The sequence below is a fragment of the Balaenoptera borealis genome (assembly GCF_965194805.1).
Source record: "Balaenoptera borealis genome assembly, chromosome: 16".
NCBI classification, from domain to species: domain Eukaryota; kingdom Metazoa; phylum Chordata; class Mammalia; order Artiodactyla; family Balaenopteridae; genus Balaenoptera; species Balaenoptera borealis.
Genome location: NC_138872.1, coordinates 51,329,397 through 51,347,081, shown reverse-complemented (window position 1 = coordinate 51,347,081; position 17,685 = coordinate 51,329,397). Strand labels below are relative to the sequence as shown.

At 48.0% G+C, this 17,685-nt stretch overlaps 1 protein-coding gene across 2 annotated transcripts; it reads right to left on the bottom strand.

Moving 5' to 3' along the window:
* Positions 1 to 1,243: 1,243 nt before the first annotated feature.
* JPT2 (Jupiter microtubule associated homolog 2) lies at positions 1,244 to 17,684 on the bottom strand. Of its 2 annotated transcripts, none has more exons than XM_082362943.1 (5): positions 17,575 to 17,684; positions 12,544 to 12,683; positions 7,675 to 7,817; positions 4,779 to 4,824; positions 1,244 to 3,886 (listed from the first exon to the last, which is right to left on the bottom strand). In XM_082362943.1, the coding sequence occupies exons 1-5, from the start codon at positions 17,616 to 17,618 to the stop codon at positions 3,705 to 3,707; spliced, it is 555 nt and encodes a 184-aa protein (XP_082219069.1). In that variant the 5' UTR covers positions 17,619 to 17,684; the 3' UTR covers positions 1,244 to 3,704. The 2 variants fall into 2 exon arrangements, with proteins under 2 accessions (XP_082219069.1, XP_082219068.1); XM_082362942.1 differs by having other exon boundaries at positions 12,544 to 12,769; positions 17,575 to 17,680.
* Between the last annotated feature and the right edge of the window lies 1 nt (position 17,685).

The window sequence follows — 17,685 nt, the reverse complement described above, 5'->3', positions numbered from 1 at the left end:
AAATGTAAGTTGGACACACAGGTTTCAAAAGTTCTATCAATACTTTAATTTCGAAGTATCCACCCCTAATGCCTGCTAAAAACTCACCTAGGTCCCTGTAATGTCCCTCTCATTTCTTTCTAAGTTCAAGTTTAGATAGCACTTTGTAGTCACACACAGAACAGGAATATTTCATTCATGAGCTCGAAGAATGCTAAGGATTAAGAATATAACGAGTTCAGAAGAAATGAACGGGATAATATAGAAGGAGGTGTAGACATCCTTGCAGGGTTCAACTCACAAAGGTGTTAGAACAAGTTATGCTCTGTCCAAAGAGCCATGTATTTCTGGACAAGGCACAGGACCGAAGAGGGAACCCTTAGATGTCTTCCACTTCTTCACCATAATGTAGGGGAGCCCACCTTGCTCCTCTGACTCAGCCACTGCCTGACCTCTGGAGACAAACAAGCTGTGACACTCCAAAACCTCAGTGCTTGCCTGCAGCTGGAGCAGCTGTTACAAATAGGTGATATACTGGTGCCAGTGCCTAGCCCAGTTCTGGGAACATGCTCTCAGATGAACAAGTGAAGACAGTGTCAGGTCACCCATGCTGGGTTTCTTTCTGAAGTGCTGTCCAGTTAGTTGGCCCTGATGCAGCAGTCTTCTAGAAGGAAGCCTCCTCTAGTGGAGCTCTCCAGGCAGGCAGTCTGAGAAGTTCCATCACCCTCAGTCCACTTAATACACATAAAGATATTAAGTTTGCTTGTAGGACATATGAAAATAGCTAATATATAAGAAAGAAGAAAAATCTATGCTTTCTCTACAGGACCTGAATCTACAGGCAGATTCTAATAGCTCAGCACGTCATCTACTCACTGTCAGGCTTTCATGGAAGTTTCAAAGTCAACGCAGAGGCAAATTCTTCAGGAAAACAAGTGGTGTTAAGCGAAAAAAGAATTATTACCTTCCATTTACGGAAACTAAAAGAACGCTGCCACATTCCTGTCCATTCTATTCAAAGCAAAGTCTTTGGTTTTCAAATGAAAAAACCTTAAATCCATAAACTTTGAGAAGATTAATTTTGGCATCTTCTGGTTTGAAAAAAAAAAAAAGGCAAACCCCTTCAACCAATGAAAAGCTGTAAGGGAAGGAGCAGAGTTCAGGCACTCTGGAGAACGGACGTGGAGGAAACACGTGAACATGTCCACCCGCCCAACCGCACACACACACACTGTGCACACAACCAATAGGCAAAGACTCTGAGTACGTGACTGCTAAGTTTAATTCAACGGCTACACCCACTCCTACCCTGTAAAAATAACAGAATGCTCCTCTCAAAGTTACATCGAGATGTGAGCACAGGTTTGTTGTTTTTGATACAGTTTTACAAAAAGTTGGCACCAAATGCACATAAAGTTTTAAGGCTTAATAAAAATACAGATGAGTAATTTCTCAATGCAGCTTGGAGGTTGAGAAAAGGATGCTAAGAGTTAATGAAGCTTCCAAATACAGGCAGTCCCCAATGTACAGAGCATTTTCCAAATGCAAATGGCCTCCCCCATCAGGTTCGAAGGAGCAAAAACTTTTCTGCTGCTCCTCCCAGTGACCAGACTGCCCGGGGCTCTCTAAACCCATGCCCACGGCCCCGAGGAGGGAAAGGAAGAGGGAAGATGGGAACAAAAGTAAGGTGATGTAGTCACTGCTGCCCAGAGGCTCTGCTCTTGTTGTTTTCCTCCTTCCCCCAGGCCTCTAACCCCAGCTCTGCTCTGGAAGTCCCTGCCAGGGGACAGATCTAGAAAGCTCTTCCCCTCATGTAACTGACGGTGAGACTGAAGCCCCGAGGGCCAGCAGCACGTCAGGGTCTTCTTGGCAATCCAATTTGGAATTCACAAATCATTTTCTTGTATATTAAAAAAAAAAAGTTATAAATAGCAGTTCATTTCTACCTTTGGAACACCTTATTGTAAGTTAAACAAGTTAGTGTGTTTGAGCTTAAAAGCTAACCACCATTTATGACATTTTTTGATGAATTCCAGACAACTTTCCTATAAATGACCATATGAAGGATGGAGGAGATAGGAAGCACTTGATAAGAGTCACATGGAACCAGTGTTTCTCGGCTCCAAAGTCAGCAGGGGGACAGAAAAGCAAAGTGTCTTTGCTTGGCAAAGCACCGTGTGAACCCTCCCCCAGCGCCGGTGGAGGATGTGGAGCTCGGCAGGGAGCTCCTGCAGTCGCCGGAGCATCCAGGCCACTAGGAGTGTGACTACATTTTAACGATGAAGACATTTTCAGCACCTGCATTAGCTTTGTAGGCACTCGTACCAGTAGCTCCAACCCAAACTGTTGGTCCCACGTGACTGCAGTACAGGAACCGACACCGTAGCCCTTTAGAGGCTCAACTGGAGAAACTTTCACCTCACAGATTACAGCAGCACGATTCTTGCCAGCCCATTATCTTTGCTGGCAAATACCATGGAATGGGCCAGTTGAGACTTTACTGCCAAACTATTTAATCTCTTGGCCTAAGGTCTCTAAGACTCGTCTGGAAACTGTGAATATGATCCAGAGGTTCTGCAAACCTTTATAAAGGGTGGCCTAAGAACACTTTCCTTCCTCTTTGGTGTACCTGAGCAACAGACTTTTTTCTAGAAAGGTGTCAGAAACAGACCAGAGTCAACAGTTACTGATGTAAAGCTGGTACTTGAGAACAGGTCTTGAGCTATTATGACAGAATCCAAACCTAAGAACCCAAGGTTCTCAAGCATCTCTCCTTCCCACTGTCAGCAGGAATATAAAGGAAGACACATGAAGGAGTTAAACAATCCCATTACCTGGATAGATCTGGGTAGTTTTAAAGTCCTATAGAAGTTAGTGGCCTTATAGATAGGAAGTGTTGCTGGTGAAGGGAACTGTCCACATCATTGGTGAGGAGCAAAGGCCTAGACTTAAGGCTGATGAGGAAAAAAGGAACAATTCACAAGCAAAACCGCCTGTAAAGAGCCCAAAACCAGTCTCTCGTGGATGAAAGGGAGAGATTTCTACGTAAGATCTGGCCAAGGATTGAGAGGGCAGAAGCGGGGCACCTTGGGAGATCAGGGTACAAAATCTTTCCATAAAGCATAAGACTGAGAACAACATTTTGGTTTTTTGTTTACAGCTGCTGAGGAAAAGCAATGAAGATGTTTCAAGAAAATCTGTGGAACTGAAGTGAAAAACACTGGGGCCGAAGTCCCAGAAACAGAGACCGTGTCCATGAAGGGTAAACGGCGTCAGGATCTGAGGGGTCTATCCAGATACCCACCCTCCCCACCCCGCTAGGGTTTCAGTGTGTCTTGCTCTTCTATCCCACAGTAACGGACACGTGGTTTTTGGATTTCTCTCAAAGGCTTTAAACTCTGCTACTGTGTTAGTGACTCCTAGATACCCAATTAGCCAACACACCAAGGACGTGAAGACCCCACGCCTCAGGTGCACCTGCCTGGCACCACCTCCCTGCCCACCCACCCGAGAGCTCCTCTCACACCAGGGATCACGTTTCCTCCCTTGGTTTCCGGGAGGCGAGATCTCCGGCTTCTCGGGATGGCAGTGGAGCCAGAGCAGCAGCTTCAGGTGTCCACCCAACAGACCCTCTCCCCACCCCGCTCCTTCAGGCTAAAGAAACTATAATTTTGAAATCCTATCTCTTGAGTTTCTTGTCTGGCTATGGGGGACGCAGCAGCGTCTTAGTAGAAGGAGATGCTGGACTTGCCTCCAGGCGGGTTCAGGACTTTGTTGTGGGAGCGAGGCCTCGGGCCCAGCCTGGGCTCGTGGCTGTCAATGGTGGGCGCAGGCTCCTGGGCGCGGGCTGCTTCTCTCGGGCCACCTGGCTCACCCGGCTCTTGTCTGGCGGAGGCGCTGGCTGCGGCTGCGGGACAAAGTCAGCACAGCGTCCTGTTAGAGGCTGCCTGCCACCCAACGGGCAAGGGCACGCCGTCCGGGGAAATGCAAAAGAAGCAGAGCAGGTTCTGCCTGCCCCAGGGCTGGGCTGAAGCCGGGCTGGTACTGAAACACACTTGGAGAAATCCTTGAGGGATCATCTCCACACTGCTTGCTGGACTCCACTCCCCTCCATCCCACCTCAAGTATGAAAAGGAAACGTCCTCAAAGTGAGCTCGTCTTAAGTGGGGGGCCCAGCAAGGCAAGGCAAGGCAAGGTTACTCTGGACTTTCTGAATGAACGAATTCCCATCTCTTCCTAATCGACAAAGGGAAATGGTGACCCGAAGGCAGAAATCAGTGCCTGCAGTCAGCTCAGAGGACCATGGGGGACTGACTGGGCCTGACACCCAGCCCCACGAGCGGGGCAGCTCACTGCGGAGCGACCCATCGGGGGGAGCCCCGACCCCACCACAGCCCCGCACTGCTCCTCCTCACCGCCCCCTGTCTTCCTCCCCTACCCTCCTTCATGCCCTTCTCTTCTGCCAGGTCTGCCAGCACTGCCCTTGGTCACAAGTTCATTGAAGGCTTTGGACCCTTGCCCTTCACTACATGAGATGAGCTTCTAGAAGAGGACGCCTTGGCCTTAGGCCCAGGCTGACCAGCACTGACAGGAGGTGCAGAAAAACCAGCAGGAACGCTGTCACCAGAAGTAACTGAGCCCATTTCCCCTGCCTCCTTCCAACACAAAACCCTCCTGCAATCACCACAACTCTGCTGTCTTCATCGGCAGGCTGGGGGGCGCACAGGGTTTTCCCTCCCCACCCACCAGCGGCCTCTGCAAAGCGTGAGCCCCGGCGAAGGGACAGAAAACAAGCTCACCTCTAAGGTCCAGTGTGTCCTCTCCCTCACACAGGAACACGTGGTCCTGTAACGAGGCAAACCCAGGTCAATCCGCCACTCGGACACCTCCTACCTCGCGCAGGCAGACGACGGGAAAGGCGTGGATGACCTGGGTCTATTTTTACCTTTAAAAAGTTTTTATTTGAACAATTTTAACCATAAACAAAGCAGAGAGAAGAGCCCCGTGAGCCCCCAGGTAACCTGCTCTACAGCAAGTGACATCAGCTTGCTCGTCTCCATTCTGGTCTCAGCCACACATGCCTCCCAACTTCCAGCCCTCCACCCCTTCGTGGGATTATGTGAAAGCAAATCCCATATTTCATTTATCCATAAATATTTCAAGATGTGGCTCTTTCAAATGTCCTAAAAAACTCTCTCGCAACTGCAAAAACTAATGACTCCTTAAATGTCTAACACGTAGTCAAGTTTAAACTCAGCACATGTTCTCACAGCCCATCCGTGTTACACTGTGTCAGAACTTAATTCCTCTTTAGGGCTGAATAATATAACATCACATGTGTATAGCACAGCACATTCTGTTCACCCATTCATCTGCCAGTGGACACTTGGGTTGTTTCCAATCTTTTATTATTGTGAATAATGCTATTAAAATTAAGTGTACAAGTATCTGTTTGAGTTGTTGTTTGCACAATTGGGGGTATATATCTAAGAGTATAACTACTGGATCATATGATAAATTCTATGTTTAACTTTTTCAGAAACTGCCAAACTGTTTTCCACAGCAACTGCACCATTATACATTCCCAAGAGCAGTGTATGAGGGTTCCAATTTCTCCACACCCTCACCATTTCTTATTTCCCATTTTTTTTGATAATAGCCATCCTAGTGGGTGTTAAGTAGTATCTCACTGTGATTTTGATTTGCATTTCCCCACTAAGGATGTTCAGCATCTTTTCATATGCTGATTGACCATTTGTGTGTCTTCTTTGGAGAAATGTCTATTCAAATGCTTTGCCCCCTTTTATTCTGGTTCTGAAATTTTTATTTTTAAAAAATTTATTTTATTCAAGTATAGTTGATTTACCATGTTGTGTTAATTTCTGCTGTACAGCACAGTGATTCAGTTATACATATATATATACATTCTTTTTCATATTCTTTTCCATTATGGTTTATCACAGGATATTGAATATAGTTCCCTGTGCTATACAGTAGGAGGATCTTGTTTATCCATTCTATATGTTAATAGTTTGCATCTGCTAACCCCAAACTCCCACGCCATCCCTCCCCCTTGCCTCTGCCCATTTCTGAATGTGGTTGTCTTTTTGTTGCTGAATTTAAGGGTTCTTTACATACTCTGGCTAGATAGCAAACCTTTGTCAGATATGTGATGTGCAAATACTTTCTCCCCATTCTGTGCGCTGTCTCTTCATTCTCTTGATAGTATCTTTTGATGCACAAAAGTTTTTAATTTTAATGAAGTTCAACTTATTTATTTAAATTTTGTTGCCTGTTTTTGGTGTCACATTTAAGAAACCACTGCCAAATCCAAGAATAAGATCTGTCCCTATGTTTTGAGTTCATTTTTGTACATGGTGTAAGGTAAGTGTCCACCTTCATTCTTCTCATGTGCACATTCCATTTCCCAGCACCATTTGTTGGAGACTGCTCTCCCCTCACGAATGATCTTGGCATTCTTGTGGAAATATCAATGAACCACAGATGTGAGAGTTATTTCTCAGCTCTCAATTCTATTCCGTTGGTCTACATGCCAGCACTATGCTGTTTTGATTCATGTAGTTTTGTAGCAAGCTTTGAAATTGGGAAGTGTGACCCTCCAATTTTGTTCTTCATTTTCAAGATTGTTTGGCCATTCAGGGTCCCTTGAGATTCCATATGAATTTTAGGATAGGTCTTTCCATTTTTTCAAAAAACAAACAAAGCACCACAAACAAAAACAAACCAAAAAACCAAACCACACCACTGTTGGAACTTTGATAGGGATTGCAATCCTCAGTGTTTTTAAAAATTACTAAAATCTCCCCCTATTGACTCCATGTAGTTTCCTATATCTTGTATTACTCTGACTAAATCCCTGTAGTGTTGATTAATATGAGGATTGGTCTGACTCAGGCTTGGTTGTTTTGATATGAATTCAAAGGTGGTCCATGATGAACTTCTATCACGAGGCCTATAATTTTTGGAGGTGTCGTTTTGTGATGTTAGCAGCCACTGATGATTACCACCCAGATCTACAGTTTCATTACAGGTTTGCAAAATGGTGATATTTGAATTCTATTATTCCTTCTTCATTTATGGGCTGGAATACGTTTATAAAAGGAAACTTTCCCTCAATAGCTGTCATCCTGAGGTACTGTTCATGCAAGAAACACTGGCTAAGTGCTTGGTTCTATCTGTCAGCAGTTTTCCAGATGGTCCTCTGACATTCTCCGAAGGTGACAAATTAGATTTTAAAAATATTATCAGGAACCCATAAATTCTAAGTATTTGGTGAATTTTAATCCGATGCAGTTACTGTACTGATTGATGACCACTAAAAACAGAGGAATGTTTATGAGAGGTGAACTCCCCTGTTTTATGTTCAGTATTATAAATATCCTCAGCATCCATCTGTGATGTGCAGAGAAGGGCAGTGGCCTACCTGCAGTGGGCTGCCCCCACCACCAGCGACCCCCAAGGCTCAAGTCATCACGAGGCTGGAATACATTCCTCCGATGACTCAAGGAGAGCTCTGAAACTCGGTGACTAATGACTGCAGCCAGGAAAAGCAATGTCACCCATCTTGTCTCTTCCTAATAACATGTCACACCTGCCTCAGAGTCTTTTTAAGAGTACCTGGCTCAAGTTTTGCTTTTCTTACTCTCATGTCTGCTATCTGTATGCAGTCCATACCTTGGGTTTGTTTGGGTGTGCCATGGGTGAAGTAGCAGCGACTGGGGAGCCAAAAATGTCACTGGTCTTCCCACCAGGGGGGTTCAGACGCTGTCGAGTCTGCACAGGCGTGGATTCGTCAAATATACCACTTCCTTTCCCCCCTGCAGAAAAAATCAGGATGGTTAGCAACCCGGAACATCCACCCCACCCACCCTCCACACTCATGACTTCAGAGACCACCTCCTCTCACCGCAGTGCCAGTCCTGAATTCAGGCCAACAAGGGTGGGGTGATCAGGTTGATGAGCATCCCTAAAGACCCATGTCAAACCCAGCCCCTTTCCTGGGGGCCAGCTGGGGCCTTCCTCACGAGAACTGAGCTGTACCGGGCTTGCTGCTAGAAGCGAGACGGTAAGATGGCATAAAACAGCATTTTCCCCTCTAGAATTTCCTTAACCCTGAATTTTTCATATTTTCCTGCTGAAGAATCTTCTACGTTAAAGCCATGAAAAGTTCTTTCATAGATTAAAAGCAAACACCCGCTAAATTTTGAGGTCAGACAGACAGAACTGAATTAATAACATGCCCTATTCAAGGCAAACCTGTAATCTGGAAAACAACATTTACTGAGAATGACTACTCTCCTCACCTCAATCTGTCTGGAACTTCCAGTGACAACTAGATATGTCACTGAATTACAGACATTTAACATCTTTGCTGCCAAGTAGAAATGATGTGATGAGCTACAATGAAAATATGCATCTCAGATGTAAGTTCTTATAAGCTGATGGCTAAGGCATGAACGTGAGAAGTAAATACCGATGTTAAACAGGAAGATGCGAGCACACGCCGCCAGCCCGTCCCTCTCTGCACTCAGCAAACACCAGCGCCTCCCTCCCACCAAGCGCCCACTAAGATTTATAATCTTACAGGAGAAAGAAGGTGCATCCACAAATGGCTATGAGACCACACACAAGTTGCTCGGCCCCTCTGCGCCCCACATTCCTCACCCTTCGAACGGCGGTGGTACAAGGCCCTTCCTTCCTCACAGCGCTGTGAGGGAATTCACTGACGCACTGTCGCTTGTGTGTCAAATGCTTACGACAACATTGGGGACATAAATGCTCAGTCAGCATTTGCTAAAGAAGCTTCCCTCAGACACTGTTCAGTGAAAAAGGCGCAAAACGATCTAGACAGCACACAGCGTCTCACTATAAAAGGACCTGTATGTGAATAAAGGGCACTGGTTACTCCACTTCCCTCCCTGCAAAGTGCTCCCCTCTGGGGGCCATGTGTCTGCTCAGGAAATGGGGTGGCTGTGGTGCAGGGGCTTAGGACTGCTAAACATATTCATTTTTATAGTTGTGATCTTTATTGACTGTCTCCAAGAAATTCAATTTTAAACAGTCACTTTCAGGCTGTAATAACCCATACTGTTAGAACAGGGGACGGTGCACCATGAGAGGAGCACGGAGCTCCGAGGAGGAGGAGGCTCCACTGGGGGCTTGTCCCCTCGCAAGCCCTCAGACTCGACCAGCCTTCCGGGATGCCGGTTGGTCGTCTGGGGGACACAAAGCACAGCTCCACAAGGATGGGAACCTGGCCCTTGAAGCTTTTCTGGGCCAGGAGAAGCTTAGAGAATGGGTGGGACTGACTGCAGGAAGATGCACACATTCATGTCGTTTGAGGCCGATCACAAGCCTTCCAGCCCCAGCCACGGCCTCCCAGGGACCCGCAGCCCTCAGGCTGGGGCAGGCGGCACAGCATGGGGTCAGGGCCCAGTGCCAGGCAGGATCCTGCTCAGCCGCTGACCAACTGTGTGACAGCACCTGGCTGGGGTCGTTGGTGAGATAAGTGAGTCGACACACGTGGAGTGGGCAGAGCAGAGCGTGGAGAGGAAGCTCCCAGTCATGCTGCTGGGCTGCTGTTACGAACAGGGTGTCGTCAGCAGAAATGTTTGGACTACAAAGTGGAGAAAAGCTGCTGCCCGAGGTCACCCCTCGCTGCTTGTTACCATGCTGTTGCTGGTCATGCTTAAGTAAATTCTTTGTAAGATAGCGTTCAGCTTATTTTAAAATGCAAGATAAAAATAAAAGTAACTCAATTTCAAGTTTTTGGCTAAAGGCACTGCTCATTTAAAAACATTTTAAGAACTGTGAAACATGACACAGACAAGTACCTAAAATATAAATAAAGCAAACACCCAAGTAACGATCACAGATGATCACGCGTCCTACAGAATTCTATCAACTCCCAAAAACCTGTGTGGTTCTGTGTCCGAATTTTCTGGAAACTACAAACTTCTTCTAGTTTTACCATGTATATGTCCAACCCTAAACAACACAGTTCTGTTCTTGAATTTTATGAAAAGTAAAATAATAGACACACTGCCCGTCTATTATTCAACATTTTATCTGAAAGATGAATTCGGCTATGAAGGTGGAAAAAATGCTCAATTCACTCATAATTGAAGAAAAATAAATTCAAGATATACTTTTTAAAGAACCAAATCACAAGGCACAGCGCCTTGCGTGGGGAGCAAGCGCTACAGACATCCTGGAGCACACGTCTGAAGACCAGTGGAAGCACCAGCATTTTATTTATTTATTTTTATTATGATTATTTATTTTTGGCTGTGTTGGGTCTTCGTTGCTGCACGCGGGCTTTCTCTAGCTGTGGTGAGCGGGGGCTACTCTTCGTTGCGGTACGCGGGCTTCTCATTGCGGTGGCTTCTCTTGTTGTAGAGCACGGGCTCTAGGTGTGCAGGCTTTAGTAGTTGTGGCACGAGGGCTCAGTAGTTGTGGCTCGTGGGCTCCAGAGCGCAGGCTCAGTAGTTGTGGCACATGGGCTTAGTTGCTCTGCGGCATGTGGGATCTTCCAGGGCCAGGGATCAAATCTGTGTCCCCTGCATTGGCAGGCAGATTCTTAACCACTGCGCCACCAGGGAAGCCCTAGAACCATCATTTTAAACTGACCCAGCAATTCCATCTCAGGAAATTTACCCCAATTGGTATATTCAGGAGGTAAGTTGGGAGCATGGGCTTCAGAGTCAGGAAAACCTGCATCCAAAGGCTAGTTCTGCCACCAGTGAGCTGTGGACTCAGGCAGGCCAGTGAACCCCGAGCCTCAGCTTCCTCCTCTGTAAAGGGGGTAATGCCACCTATCCCCCAAGCTGTGGAGACGACCGACACACAGCACAGCCCCTGACAAACACCAAATGACCCACCCGTATCAATCACCACTGTCAGGAGGAGGTCTAAACCAGAAGAGTAGATGAAACACGGCACCCGACCAGCCTGGGTTAACTTCCAGTGACGGCCGGTGGCAAGTCCCTTGCTCCGAACGTGCTCCATTAGGCCCTCCCCGGAGTCTGCGGGGTCGAGTCTGCGGGGCTGGACACACCAGCAGGTTCCCTTCTGGGCTGCCCTTGAAATTCATCACAGGTAATTTTCTTCCTTCTTTCCTTTCTTCCCTCCTCTTTTTTTTTTTTTTTTTAATGTAATTCATTCATCAGTTAGAAAGAGCTCTTGGGTGACAGGAGGAGGCAGAGCGGGGACTCCGGCATTTGTTAAATGCTCAACTATCATCACAGAGCGCTTGGCAGGACAGAAAACAAACCCCAAACAACAGGACCGTGAGAAGCAGACATTTTGGCACAGGGCTTCCCGTCGCTGTCACGACACCTTGCAACTGTGCACAACGCAGGGGTTTTCTATCTCTCCAGTCAGGAGGGGCCCAGGCTGCCCACAGGGCACGAGATGGGCGGGGGAGCATGAGATTCTGAGGGTCTGGCAAAGCAGCGCTGCCCCACGCTGCCACACTGTCTAGAGAACCCGAAGCCCCAGAGACAGCTGCAGCCGCGCATGGTGCCGAGCCAGAGCCACGGCCGCTGGCGCGCCCACCTCCAGTGCCTCCAGTCTGAGTCTACCTGCCGCATCACATCGTTGGTACAAAGGATGAGCAGGGCCGAGCACTCCTGGCCCTGCACCCCCACAAACTGGGTAGGGGAGAATGTTATTCAGCAAGAACCACCTGCTTCTCTGCTATAACTAAATCCAAAGATACCACTAACCTCCACCCCTCCTTACCCCCCACCCCAAACCACTGAAAACAACCAAACAACCAAAAAACTAGCTTTTGAATCTATTGCTTTTGTTCCTCTAGGTTTGTCAAGCAATATTTGTACCCAGAATTGGGGTGGGGTAGGGAGTAGTTCCAGCTCTGGTTCTGCTTGATTTCGTTATTTGTCTGAAATTCTGACTCCCGTGTTGGGTCTCTCAGATCTTTAAGGATGGAACAAACCTTGTCTTCCCCTCGTAGATACAGACAGGGGAAAGCTCCTCAGGTAACTATCACTGTGCAGTTGCTCAGCTGGACTGTCCATCAGCCAAGAGAAACACTCTTCTGAGATTCCCTCCCACTGGAGCCACTAGAAGGAGGGTAAGTAGTGAGGAGCCACACAGATGTGTGCCAGGCTGAGCCACCCTTTTTAGTTTCAATCCCACTAACAATCTGATTAAAACTACTCTAAATGCACAATTTGCACGCAATTTCAAGAATCTCAAGGAGTCAACGGGACAATTTGGGGAGCTTCCGTGGTGGGAACCAGAACCCCACCATCTGCCTTTGTACCCTCAGTGCCTGTACGCAGCCAGTACCTGGTGACAGACAGATGAGGGGGAGTCCCAGAATGACCGAGCCACCTTCAGGACACAAAGCACAAGTCAGGATAAAACTTTCCTTCTACTCTAGGACTCTGATGGCAGGGGATAACCTGCACCAGAAAATATTTGAAAGGATCAATATAAAGAAAGGGAAAATTTTATCTAAAGAGCAGCACAAAAGAGAACAGGTAGAGGCCAAAGGATTAAGGAGTCAAAAGCCCATACCAGGGGGATTGGTCCTTTTGGGTATGTTCTGAGGTTCTTCAGTTGATCCAAAAATATTAGATGCCATCCTGTCGGGCCTGCGTGGAGGTGCGGCTTCTTCTGGATGATCACTCGGCTCTCCTCCCGGGGGCTTCATGGCCCTGCAAGCAGACAGGGTGTGAGGGAGCGACAGATGGCCCGGGCACCACCATCCAGGGGCTGTGGCACAGCAAGTCGGGGCAGACATCTGTGGGAAAACCACACACCGTGGCACGACAAGCTCATGGCCGCTGGCCAGCCAGCAAACCTCCCTCCCTGCCCTTGAGTTCCCTTAAAGGTTTTCTCTGTACATCTTGATTATGCGAAGACCTCCAGAGATGTGCATACTCTGAAGTTACTCCTGTGACCTCTCATTAGTAAAATTAAAGTTTCCATAAAACAGGCAAACTGAGCCAGTTCAGTAGAATTTAATAGTCACTTTAATTAGCAGACAATAGTGCTGGGTGTTGTGGCTCACACTCGCTCAGCGTTTATACACGCTAACTCCTGTTCCAAGGACCTGACACGGCCACCCTCTAAGGCAGGCATGATTTTCACAGAGGATGAGTCTGAGCTAAAGAGAGGGCCACACAGGAAGTAGCAGAGCCAGGACTCAGACCCAGGCAGTCTGGCTGCAGAGCTCAGACTACACCCTAATAATCCTCAACATCCTCTAGAAAAAAAAGACGGGGCAGTGCACCACTTACCCACAGAGTAAGCTTGACCCAGAGAGCTGTGTCTTCAAAAGGGCAGCCACTGGCCACTGTGGCTAGTGGGCACTTGGACATGGGGGTCTGGGCTCTGATGTGCTGTAGGTATAGACTACACACCAGACTTCGAAGACTCAGCACAAAGAAGAAAAGGCAAAATATCTCTTTAATTGTATCTTTTACATTGATCACATGTTGAAATAATGTTTTGCACATATTAAGTTGAATAATATCTATTAAACTTAATTTTTCCTGAATCTTTTACTTTTTAAAATGTGGCTACTAGAAAATTTAAAATTCCTTATGTGGCTCACATTTCTAATGGAAAGTATCAGCTCAGACCATGGGGAGCACCACCCCCACTAACCCACGTGAGTCCTGGGAATCTACACCAGGCTGATGGTTTCCAGTCCCAAGGTCTGATACCACCAATGACAAGTTAAACATCAGACAGATCAGAACACACCAGCTGGACCACTGTTCACTTTAGATCGACGCATGTGCAGAGTGTCACCCCAGCACACACTGGCATCCATCCTTCAAGTGTGGATTTTAATTAAACACCCACAGAGAGCAGTGCTATTCCCACACTCAGTCACCACCAGCCGAATCTACTGTGGTCTCGATCTTTGGGAATCTGCCATGCACTTGGAGGCTGGATATTTCAGAAGTGGATGAGCAGGACCTTGAGTCACTTTTTATTGCAATAACTGAAGAATTAAGAAAATTCCATAAAGCTCTTCCCTGACACCCCAAGAGCATCGGTTTCCTTCAGCAGGGCAGCATAACACTGAATTCATATGCATCTTTACAGGAAACCTATGGCCGCACTGCAGGATCTTAGCTCTCCCACCAGGGATGGAACCTGTGCTGGCTGCAGTGAAAGCGTGGAGCCCTAACCACTGGACCGCCAGGGAAGTCCCAGGACACCTAGACTTTCAAACGTATTTTAAAGCAGAGTTTTAAACTGCTGAGTGGCCCCTGCTCTTTCACCAGTCCTAAGCAAGAGGACCGCCTGTGACGCAAGACATTTAGAAAGAAGTGAAACTGCAGAGCTCCCCACACAAAAGCGATGCAGACACTAGAAGAATAGGATGTTTAACATGCTGTTTCCTCAACAGAGCTAGAAAGGGAGCTGATCATTCGTTGTAATTTAAAGGGAACGGAGTTCTCTGCTCTCTGGCTGTAAAGCAGGACAGCAGAAAGCGCTCGTCTGCTCCGAGGGCCACCAGTGTGCCTGCTCACTGGGACGGAGACCGCAGGCAGGCCGCTCGCCACCACCCAAGCCGCCACCCAAGCCGAGTGTGCAGTGGGCCAGCCTTCCACATGGGTTCAGTCACATCAGCTTGAAGGAAGGGGACGGGGATGCCTGTCCAGCAGTTAGCATTTCCTTAAGGATTTGATAAAGAAAAAAATTACTCGGTTTAAGGGAAAAAACCTTTTTTAAAAAAATGACCAATAACCAGACTTAAATTAGAAAGGCATTAGTAAGACCTCACGTCAGGCCCTCTGGTGGGGGACACCCGAGGCCATCTGACTCCCACACCCATTATAAATCTCACAGCCCCGACACAATGACATTCCCGATTTTTCTTGGCATATTTTCAAGCAGGTCCAACAGGCTTGGGTCTCTGAGATCTGCCATCCTCAGAACTGAACTGAACTTAACATCAAGTCTCATACTGGCATGAGTTAAACTTCCTATTTTACTGACTTATTTGCAACACAGCTTTTCTTTCAAACCCTCAAATTGCCAGACCAGATGCGGGGTAGGCTCCCCAGCACTCTCTCCTCTCACATCCCACATCCCTGGATACACGCCTCTCCCTGGCCTCCCCCGCTTGCTTCACTCTAACTCGAACGTTCCCTGAGCACCTACCACGGGTGGGCCTGCGCCAGACCCTGTGGATGGAAAGACGAGCAAGGGCAAGTCCTGGGCCTGGAGAAGCTCCCAGCTTTCTGGGAAGACTAGAGCTGTGCAGAAGCAGTTTCCGTGTTCTGCCATGAGTGATGCCACAGAGGCACTGAGTGTCACTGGAACTCCAAAGACACCTTTGGAGTAGGTAAGGCTCAAATTGTGTCTGTGGTCTCCATGAGGAAAGAGAACCACTGCAGCACAGGAGGTAAGCGATATTTATTTGAAACCGTCAAATGTTAATTTGGGGTGGTAGAAATATGTTATTATATTATTTTGTGTACTTTTCTGAATTTTATTTTACTTTACTTTGAAAAGAAGGGAAGGAAAGTGGTGCCCAAGAATGTTGTAGCAGAGAGATTACTGCACACAATGGCCAAGTTTCCTGGGAAGAGGTGGCAAGCATCTCCACCACAAAGGCTATATGGGGTGGCACTAGGGTCGCACAGCCTTGCAGCAGTCAAGCAAATCACACAGGCTGCTCAACAGGGTCTCGAATAATCCGGACTGAGAGTTAAATAGACATTTCCATAAAAACAGAAGCTGCAACAATGGCTCAAGGCGGCCCTCATAGGCTCACTATCAAGTGCAGGTATCACTTCGACCCTAATTACAGGAGGGGGATGGGAATACCAGTAGCTCAGACGTCTTGGGGATGATCTCACTACATGGGGATGCTTCCCAGTTATGGCTTCCTTTTTCAGTACCCCTTGGATACATTTCAATGAAGACATTCCAAGTACACAACAGAAACTAAGGGGCACATGACAAGAAAATACACACAGCTCAAGTGGACCACAGAACCAGCAGAGGCAGAGGCCACATCAACGCTCACCTGGAGGGACCCATGCTCGTGACCCCCCCTCCAACAGCTTATTCCTGTATCCCAGAAAAGCTATGGGGGACCTGTCAGGCTTGGAGTGAAGCTGCAAAATAGACCTACATTAAATTCTTTACAAATATACATCTTACAGCTTAAAAGACCTCAGATTAATGATGGCTAAAGCATAATGCTTTTATAGTTCAAAATCCCTTTAACACCAGATAATCCTTCAGCAAGAAAACAAAAGTAGGGTTTTAAGAGAGGAAAACCTGGCCCAGTAATCTTACAGCCACCACTTGATTCCTTTCACAGCTAAGTAAAAGGCCTGTCGAGCCAGTCAATTCCTTTAAGACAAAGCTGCTAACTGATCCCAAGCAGGAGCTTCCAATCGATCATCCAATTAAGATGGGTTTTCCTTCTCCAACATCCTAAAAGGAAGAATTTTCTCCTTATCCTCTCCAAAAACTAATGCCCCAAAGAAATGTGGGTATCAGTTTAGAGCACCAGCTCTGCACTGTCTCCTACAGCTTGGAAGTCAGCTTCACATCAGCGTTCCTCACGGTGCTTATTCGCTAACTGGACCAATGTTTGCTAGGCATCCAGTGCCAGGCTGTGTAAACAAAGAAAGAGTGTACTTAGTGGACACAACGGAGAAAGTGCTGGGAAGCAGCCCTTGCCCAGCTGGTGTGGGTGGTGCAGAACAGCAGCTTTCAGGCACCAGAAACCTGACTCATTCTGAGCACTCCAGGATATACTTCTGGCCCCATATCAGCACAGATCTAGACGGGAGTGATTAATAGTCACTGTTACATGGGATAATGACTCATTATTTGGGTAGGAGTATTACTGAATACTGACCTAACTCCCTCAAATTTACAGGGATTTTATCACTCAAAACAATTCTTTTATTCTATGTACTGTTTACCTCAAAAGACGTCACACTCTTCTGCTTTTATTGTGGGGCTGGGTCACAGAAAAGGCTCACAATAAAGAAAACTCTTAGGCAGCTGAAGAACCAGCTGGACAACGCAAGCTGGCTCCTCCAGCGGCAGGACACCGCCAGCTCTGGCGACTCTATGTGACTCCCAATACCCATTGCTCTACAAGCGAAAAAGAAAGCAAGCGCGCTGCTATGTGTTCCTGAGTGTTTAAACCCAGTCGAAACTCTCCTTCTATCACTTGCTGTCCCGCCTGTTTCCTTGTCAGTAAAGTGGGGGAGGGCGCCGCCTGGCTCCCGGTCTGCGGCAGTGCTGAGGGCTCCCGAGACGGGACTTTGCCCCGAGGCCCATCCACTCGCGCACACGCCGCAGGGCCCCAGAATCCCCGCAGCGCCGCCTCGCCCGCCCCCCCGCAGCAGACGGCTCGGCCAGCATCTCCGGCGCGCTCGCCAATGAAGGGGCACGTGCTGGGACCGGACGCGCGGGGAGGCGCACTCAGGCCTCCGGGTCCCGCGGGCGCGCCCACCTCCCCGACCCGGCCGCGGAGACCCCGGCTCTGTGAGCTCACCGCGGCCGCCCCACCGCCCCCGCGCACCCCACGTGACCGTGGCTGAGCCCGCGCCGCACCTGGAGCCGACCCGGCCTCCCTTGCTTTCCGGCGCCCGGAACATGTCGACCGCCACTCGGAGCCTCCCGGCCGCCTCGCCGTCCTTCCCGCCCGGCCCCGCGCGACCCGAG

What these genes read in the sequence shown, in the direction of transcription:
- JPT2 (XM_082362942.1), bottom strand. Translation starts at nt 12,769, where the DNA reads ATGTCTGCCCCGACTTGCTGTGCCACAGCCCCTGGATGGTGGTGCCCG. An exon ending in CACACCCAAACAAACCCAAG is followed by an intron (nt 4,825 to 7,674) that starts GTATGGACTGCA and finishes GCCTCGTTACAG; the next exon opens with GACCACGTGTTCCTGTGTGA. An exon ending in GGACACACTGGACCTTAGAG is followed by an intron (nt 3,887 to 4,778) that starts GTGAGCTTGTTT and finishes TTTGTCCCGCAG; the next exon opens with CCGCAGCCAGCGCCTCCGCC.